This window comes from Chenopodium quinoa, unplaced genomic scaffold (assembly GCF_001683475.1).
Source record: "Chenopodium quinoa cultivar QQ74 unplaced genomic scaffold, ASM168347v1, whole genome shotgun sequence".
NCBI classification, from domain to species: Eukaryota; Viridiplantae; Streptophyta; class Magnoliopsida; order Caryophyllales; family Amaranthaceae; genus Chenopodium; species Chenopodium quinoa.
Window position 1 is genome coordinate 767,372 of NW_018742204.1, and position 8,030 is coordinate 775,401.

The following is an 8,030-nucleotide window of genomic DNA, read 5'->3' on the forward strand; positions in this document are numbered from 1 at the left end:
ACGAGTAGCCACCCAAAGAATCCGAAGCTCCAACTGACTCATTTTACCCAACTCTTGCTTCGGAAATACCGAATACCCCAAAAGCCGATGGAGAACTCGGAGACATGGTTGGTACACCTTATTGATCATAGCATATCGGGTCAAAAAGTCACCACACCCTGAAACATCATCCCACCATGAGTTTTTGTCATACGCATCATTGAAAAAGAGATCGAGATCAAAGATATCTGAGTTTGGATCGAAATCAAGAGCCGCATTGAACTCTTTGAGAGATTGATTAAAATGAATGTTTAAGAGTTGAAACCAAACTCGATAGTAACCTCCCTCAGCCATAACAAGATCAACCGTAGCCAAAAACTCCAAAGTAGGTTGACCATACGTACGGAAGCTCCGGCTCACGAATGATCCCATACGGAGGTTGTTGAGCAATTCCCTTAAGTCTTCATCAATTCCCAACTTGATCATGTCCGTTTGGAAGTAATGCTGGGAAGGTTTAAGGGAACGATTATCTAAATAGCTTAACAATCCAGTCACAATACACCACAAACACCACAAGAAACACCAACCAACAATTCAAGATGCCTCAATCACACTCCTTTACCAACACCGTCATTCAACAACTCACTACCAAAATCAAACTAACCCAAATTTACACAATCACCACCAATTCAAATCAACAATTGCTTTCCAACACTACACCAATCACAATGAAACCAATAACCAATGCTCAACAATATCAATATCATACTACCAAAAATACGACCTCAACAATTCTCAACAATCATGCTCAATTTAGCTAAAAAAACATCAAACAACACAATGTGAGGCAATAACAATCAGCAACAACATATATAATCAACCAAAATCATTCATCAAAATCACCAAAAATCATACTACTACTATTCACAACCATCAACATTCCAATACTTGCAACTATATGATATAATTATGCAATTAAGAGTAAAAGAAGATGTTTATACCATACAAAATGCAAAATTGAACAAGTTTTGGCCACCAATTCCCTCAAAAAACGAACCCAATTTGCTTCAACAATGGATGAGAGAGATAAAAGGTTGAAATAGATGGAAATAGTGTAGTCTGTATTGAAAAGGATAAAAATGTGGGAAGATTTGATGATTTTTGAATGAAAATTGGTTGATTGTGTGATGAAATTTGATGAGAGGGGTTAGGGTTTGTGCAGTTTTGAGGGTGAGATGAGAGGGGGTGCGTTTGAGTGTGATAGGGAAGAAGGATAAATGAGTAAAAGAAAGGGGAAAGAAGAGATAAAGGCACAGTTGCAAGGGTGCGCGCCTGAGCCCTCCCCTGGAGCGCCCACGCCATATAGGCAATATGATTCTTTGCTTCTTTAGTGCGTTCATCTGTGGGTTTTTCGTTCAATATCATCTCGGGATTTTTGAACCCATCAAAATGATCAGTTTCTAAACATGAAGAATGTGGGTTCAACATCCCTAAAATAATGATAGCACCACAATGAACTCACCAAGTTCAAATTTTCTTCAAATTTTAGCACAATTTCCCTATCTTACATCACTAGTATTTCTTGTTACCTCAAAATTCGATAAACTGGAACATACATCACATAGAAAACCGCAAAACACCTATCCATTGCTCGTGCTCATTTGAATAATCCATCTCCATGAATTTACCCTACAATTCCAAAAGAAAAACAAATGAAAGAAAAGAAGATAAAAGAAAGAAAATTAAGAAAATAGAAATCAAAAGAAAAAGGTTAGAAATCTCCGAGTTGCCTCCCGAGAAGCACTTGCTTATGGTCTTAAGCTCGACCCTTCCTCCAAATCATGGAGGGTCAAAGGACACTACCTTACTTAAAGTGGCGGAAAGTACAAACTTCTCTTCAATTTGTAGCAACTCCTCATTGTTGCTTGATGAAACCTCATTTGCTTAAACTTCAAAAACAACCTTCTCATTCTTCAACTTCAATCTCATTCGCTTCTTCCTAGAAACCCTTGCCTTCTTCTTAGCCTTGTTCCTTCTTGTAGATGGGTTAACACCATCCACTTCCTTGGAACCATCCTCCTCCTCTAGAGGACAAAGCTCAAACCAATGTGGAATGTCAATTACCTCTTCGTCCTTAGCCATTGAAAGCTCCTTTTCTTTTTTACTAACTTTCATGCCATCAAACTTCACAAGCACATCATCAAAAATCTCGTGAACACCGTTAGTTGAAGAATTAATCACACACACATTATCCAATGAACGAAGGGAATTATCATTCATGACTCCTTTCATTCATAAAAGACAAGGATTCATGCATTGGTTTTAGCTTAAAACTTTATTTTTCATTACCAACTCTCAAAGTGATACGGTCTCCTTTAACATCTATTAGAGAACCCGAGGTAGCTAATAATAGTCTCCCTAGAGTAATAGAAATGTGGTCATCCTCTTCAATTTCTAGCACAATAAAATCTACGAGAATTGTGAAACCACCTATCCTAAGGGGAACATCTTCAACTTTTCCTTTTGGGAACATAATAGATCTATCAACCAATTGCAAGGTCATGTTCGTAGGAAGAATTTCTCTTAGATTAAGCTTCTTGAACACCGAGTAAGGCATAATGCTAACACTAGCACCTAAGTCACACAAAGCATTTTCAAACAACTTACTCTTGATTTTCCAGGGAATAGAGAAATAGCCCGGATTTTCATCTTCTTTGGTAGGTCATTGTGAATCAATGCACTACAACATTCACCAAACTCTATCGAATCTATCTCATTGCACTCTCTCTTGCCACTCAAAATATCCTTAAGGAATTTGGAATATCTAGGAATTTGGGTCATAGCTTCGGTGAGAGGGATAGAAAGATGGACCTCCTTCAACATGTCAACATATCTCCCAAATTGTTCATCTAACTTGTTTCTCATAAACTTTTGGGGATATGGAAGGTCGGGTTTTCTCACTTCCTCTTGCACTCTCTCAACACTCTTCTTTTTCACAAGGATTTCTTCTTTGCTCACACTCTTAGACACATCTTTCTCTTTTTCCTCACTTGAATCACAATCACTCTTCTTCTCATCCTCCTCACTATTCCTAGAAACTCTCTCTTTAAGCACTTTTCCACTATTTGTGGTGATAGAATAAACGGGTTTCTTAGGATCAACTCCTTGAGAGGGTAGTGAAGAAGGGCTAGCACAATCTTTTAAAGTGTTGGATAGTTGAGTTATTTGGGTTTCAAGAATATTGTTGTGTGTCATCATCTCATTGAAATTCTTATCACTCACCGACATTTAGGTGTTAAAAATCTTGGTTTGATTCTCAATGATCTCCTCTAAAGTAGTCTTGGAAGATAGGGGTCCCCTTTGGTTGTTGTTTTGAAAATTTCCCCAATTTTGATTGTTCCAATTACCTCATCCTTGATTGTTACCAAAATTTTGGTGTTGGCCACCAAAACTATGAGATTGGCCTTGATTTCCATACCCTTGGCTTTGGTTTTGATTACCATAACCTTGGTTGTTATAGTTACCTCAGAAACCTTGATTTCCTTGGTTCCTATAACCACCATTGTTGTAGTTATCAAAAATACCTTGTTGGTGAGAATTCCTATTCCCAAAATTCCTTGGACCATCAAATCTTTGACCATTGTTATTATTGGAAACAAAATTCACTTGCTCACAATCATTGTTTTCAATATCATCACAATTCTCAAAATGGTCATAAGACCCACAAACATCACAAAAGACACAAACACTTGGCATATTACTTGAGGTAGAAGGAGGAGTAGATTTAGATGGTGTACCTCTCCCTTTTATGTGGGAGGGAAGACTTGGTGCAATCGAAGAGGCACTCTCTAACTTGGATTTAATCAATGTAATCTCCTTTCCCAAGTTTGAGATTTGGGAAGACAAGTTATTGATTGCGTTAAGATGATCAACCGAATAAACCGTTGAGGCACTCTTGCTTATGGACTCTCTCTCTCCTTCTTTCCAATCCATGTAGTGATGAACTATATCCTCAATTATATCTACAACCTCTTCTTCTGTCTTGTTTATAATCGGGCCTCCGGCTCCAGCACCAAGACACGACTTCCCTTGGGGGCTCAATCCTCCATAGAAAATTTGTATGATTTGATAAGTTGGAATACCATGATGAGGACATTCTTGTTGATACTCCTTGTATCTTTCCCAAGCCTCATACAAACTCTCACTAGGCTTTTGCTTGAAACTTTGGATTAGAGTTCTTGCCTCGGCGGTCTTCTTTTGAGGATAGAAGTGGGAAAGAAACTCCTTAGTAACCTCATCCCAAGTTCTCAAGGAATTATGTTTCACTTCCTTGTCCAACCATTACAAAGCCCTTCCGATTAAAGAAAACGGAAATAGCTTGAGCCTTATGAATTCTTGAGAAACCCCATTGACCTTGATTATATAACAATACTTCTCGAACTCTTTGAGATGGTTTAGTGGGCTTTCATGCTTGGCACCACTAAATTGCCTTCGTTCAATCATTGTATCATTGACGGCCTTATCTCAAAGTCATTGACGGGAGTTGTTGGTGGAGCTATGCCACTCTCAAATCTATAAGCGCCGGGAGTTCCCAACTCCTTCAAAGAAACTCTTGGATTAGCTCCCATGCTAACTCGATCCTCCTTTTCTCTTTCTTGGCAAATTTCCTCTCTTGGAGAGCTTGGACTCAAAGAACGATTAGCAACCCTTATCCTTGTTATTGTTCTCCCGATTTCCAGATCAAATGGCACTAAAGTCCTTCCTCTTATCCTACATATACAAAAAATTCAAAGCAAATATCAATAGCACGGCTACAAAAGTAGCCTAAAGAAAAATATATTTGTATTTTTGAAATTAAGTGAAATGGACTCAACAATAATAGCAAACAACTACGACATTCCCTGGCAACGGCACCATTTTGGTCAAGGGTGGAGACTAGGTCGTTGAAAACTAATCTACCCTCAGTCAAACAAAATTTATAATCTCTCAACACACCCTTATACCTAGCATAGTGATGGGTGTCATAAATGGCACCCATTTGATGAGTATTTAGGTTGTTTTCATCCTCTTTTCATAGCTTTCTTGCTCAATAAATGCTTAGTTTTATGCTTTGTTGCTTAGTTTTACCTTTCCTCGCTTATTTTGTAGTTTTTGTGTATTTCGTTGGTTTTCTAGCCTTTTCTCCTTTATTTTCTCTATTTCCGTGGTTGTAGGTATTGTACGAGGTTTACGCCTTGATATTGGTGATCCACTAAGGTGGAGGAAGCTTTTAGAACAAGCTCATGGCATTTGAAAAGCTCAAGATGCAAGGAAGTGGAAATTCCAAGTCTTGGCTCTTGCGCTCGCATGTCGTGCTACCATTAAGAAGTGGTGTACCCACTAATCAAGAGCATTATCTACTACCACTCCTAGTGTTCATCAACATCATAAGTCATGCGACCTTAGCGAACGCACGAAGCCGCGAGAATCTCGAAGGAACCTAGCTAGGCGCGTACGCACATCAAGGAGGCGCGGGCGCACCTAGGGGTGGCGCGGTCGCACCTAAGGGTGGCGCGGGCGCACCCATTGCGTGCACAGGCGCACCTCCCCTACTGCGCGGGAGCGCCTTTGTGGGTATTTTATGCTCGGTTTTTGGTGTTTTCGCGCCTCTATATATATCTATGTAAACCCGATTTTTGGGGTAAGTTTAGAAACAAAGCTTTAGAAGAAGATTTTGATCATATTCTTAGCTTAGTGAAGAGCTTCTCTCTCTAGTTTTAGGGTTAGTTTTAGGAGTAGATTTTAGAGAGAAAATTAAGGAATTTCAATGGTGATTTGAGAGATTGAAGATGCAAGGGTGACAATTCTATTGGAGATCTTCTCTATTATCAATGAGCATTTCTAACTCTATCTCATTTATTGTTTTGATTAGTTTATTCATGTTTGTTTAATTTGATTTCATTGGATTTTGATGTTTGATTTTTGATTAGTGTAATTGTTCTTCATATTTTGTTGATTCTTGATTCCTTTAGTTGTTTGTTGATTTGATGATGTTGTTAGAGTAGTTTTCCTGCTAGGGTGATGGTGAAGCTTATATTATGTGATGAATTGATGTAGATTGGGGTAAATTGATGGAGTTGATGATGTGATTAAATTGGTTAATTGATTATGTGCATGTGTGTGTTTGATTTAGGCTTGATCACCCAAGTTATTCACACTAGATTGCATTGTAAGTTCACATTGATACGGACCATTGATTTGTGGCTTGCATTTACACGATTGAGGTGTCTTGTGACGTTTCCTAGCTAGAGTTTATCGTAGTTGACGCCAGTTAGACCTCTAGAAGAATAGCTTGATATGCTCTTTTGGTTGCTTGATTGATCTTCCCTCGCATTGCTTGACTTAGTCGACTTCCTATCCCAATTTGCTATGTTCATTGCTATTATTTGTGAATCCTAATCCCTAGCACTTTATTTGTTCGGTTTCTCCATTTAAGTAGTTGTTAGTGTCACCTTTTATCCTTAGACTTCGATCTTGCTTAGGCACATAATTTAAAGCACTTAGACATTACCGTTCCTTTGTGTTCGACCCTTGACTTACCTCTATACTTGTATTTAGGTTAATTGAGCTTTTACAAATTTTGTTTGGCTTAGAGAGGATTAGTCCAACGACCTAGTTCACCCCACGTCAAAATGGCGCCGTTGCCGGGGAACGGTGTCTATGTTTGAGTGTTTTTGATTGCTTAAGTCTAGGTCTTTGTGTATACTTTTCTTTTATTTGATTTTTGTTTTCTTTGTAAAAATTGCATGTCTATCTTTTCTCAATATGATGATGAGCCTTTTTGTGAATTTCTTGACTATAATTGTTGTAGTCTTTAGGAGGCTTGTGAGATTTGTTATTTTGGTTTGAATGAGCAAACTAGGGATGTAGTTGAAGGAATGCATAATGGTAGATTTAGAGAATTTTCTATTAAAGATGCTTGGGAATTTTATGTTTGATTTGCTTGGGAAGTCTATAATAAGGGTAATCGTGCTTCCTTTTTGATGTGCAATGTGTTAATTCTTCCAATGCTAGCATGATTTCCTATGATTTGTCACATGATCCCATTAGTGAACCTAGAACAAGTGCTTCCAATTCTATTTCCTCTTTTGTTCATGGTAATGAAGTGCATGCTCATGTTAACAAATCTCATATGTTTGATTGTGCCCCCACTCCCCAATGTGATGTATATGATCATGATTTCAATGTCAATTCTTCCAATCTTGGTTGTACTTCTTCTTCTCTTGTTGAGCCTCAATCTTCTACACCTTTTGAGTCTCTTATTGCTACTTTGGAAACTCAAATTAGGCATATTGAGCTTAGTGATGATCTTGGGCCTAAAAAGGAGTCGATTCTTAATTCTATGAGAAGGCAATTGGAGGTGATGAAAAAGTGTGAGGAGCTCTTGAGGAGGGAAGAAAGAGAGATGAAGAGCTAGAAATCCAATTGTCATCTTTGGTGCTTGTGTGTGAAAATTACAAAACCAATGTGTGTGTTGAGGATGATGATGGTGATTTCGAGCAACCAAGAGTGTGTGAGGATCCTATTGTTGAGCATAGGAGTGAAGGAAAGGGAGTCGAGAGTGATGATGATTTTGATGATATTTTAAGTCTAGACATCTTTTCCTTTGTTGATTTTGATGAGTCTCAAGTGTATGAATGTGACTCTTCTATCCATGAGTATTTGGACTCGTTTTAGGTTATGTCAAATGTGTTTATTGAGTGTATAAGGAATATCCATAGCCTTTTAAGCAAATTCATTGAGGATGCTTCATGGGAGAGAGATGATTTTAAGTTATATTTGCATCCATTCATGCATGGTTTTGAGACTCTAGGCTTTAAGGAAGTTGAGGGAGTTGTTGTTCATGAAGGTAGTGGAGGAGATTATGTGGTTCCTCTTTGGAGTTGGATGTTTGAGGGAGATGGTGATCATGAGTGTTCCTCTTTTGAGGACTCTATGATTGATTTTCATGCCTTCATTGGAGATATGGGACCTTATGTTGAGGGAGTAGCTACCCCTTTGCCTATTTCTCA

The 8,030-nt window shown here is 38.3% G+C and overlaps 2 protein-coding genes across 2 annotated transcripts; both read right to left on the reverse strand.

The window, feature by feature from the left end:
• Nucleotides 1-1,923: 1,923 nt before the first annotated feature.
• Nucleotides 1,924-3,267, reverse strand: LOC110725135. The gene is made up of 3 exons (XM_021904604.1): nucleotides 2,733-3,267; nucleotides 2,329-2,613; nucleotides 1,924-2,264 (listed from the first exon to the last, which is right to left on the reverse strand). The coding sequence occupies exons 1-3, from the start codon at nucleotides 3,265-3,267 to the stop codon at nucleotides 1,924-1,926; spliced, it is 1,161 nt and encodes a 386-aa protein (XP_021760296.1).
• Nucleotides 3,268-3,504: 237 nt separating this feature from the next.
• Nucleotides 3,505-4,482, reverse strand: LOC110725146. Its single transcript, XM_021904614.1, has 2 exons — nucleotides 4,393-4,482; nucleotides 3,505-4,308 (listed from the first exon to the last, which is right to left on the reverse strand). The coding sequence occupies exons 1-2, from the start codon at nucleotides 4,480-4,482 to the stop codon at nucleotides 3,505-3,507; spliced, it is 894 nt and encodes a 297-aa protein (XP_021760306.1).
• Between the last annotated feature and the right edge of the window lie 3,548 nt (nucleotides 4,483-8,030).

Bases quoted from the DNA above. Each gene is read 5' to 3' on its own strand.
- LOC110725135 (XM_021904604.1), bottom strand. From the start codon at position 3,267: ATGTCGGTGAGTGATAAGAATTTCAATGAGATGATGACACACAACAAT. The intron at 2,614-2,732 runs GTGAATGTTGTA...TGTGTGACTTAG, and splicing joins GATAGATTCGATAGAGTTTG to GTGCTAGTGTTAGCATTATG. The intron at 2,265-2,328 runs GTAATGAAAAAT...TATGAATGAAAG, and splicing joins CCGTATCACTTTGAGAGTTG to GAGTCATGAATGATAATTCC.
- LOC110725146 (XM_021904614.1), bottom strand. From the start codon at position 4,482: ATGATTGAACGAAGGCAATTTAGTGGTGCCAAGCATGAAAGCCCACTA. The intron at 4,309-4,392 runs GTCAATGGGGTT...TGGTTGGACAAG, and splicing joins AGTATTGTTATATAATCAAG to GAAGTGAAACATAATTCCTT.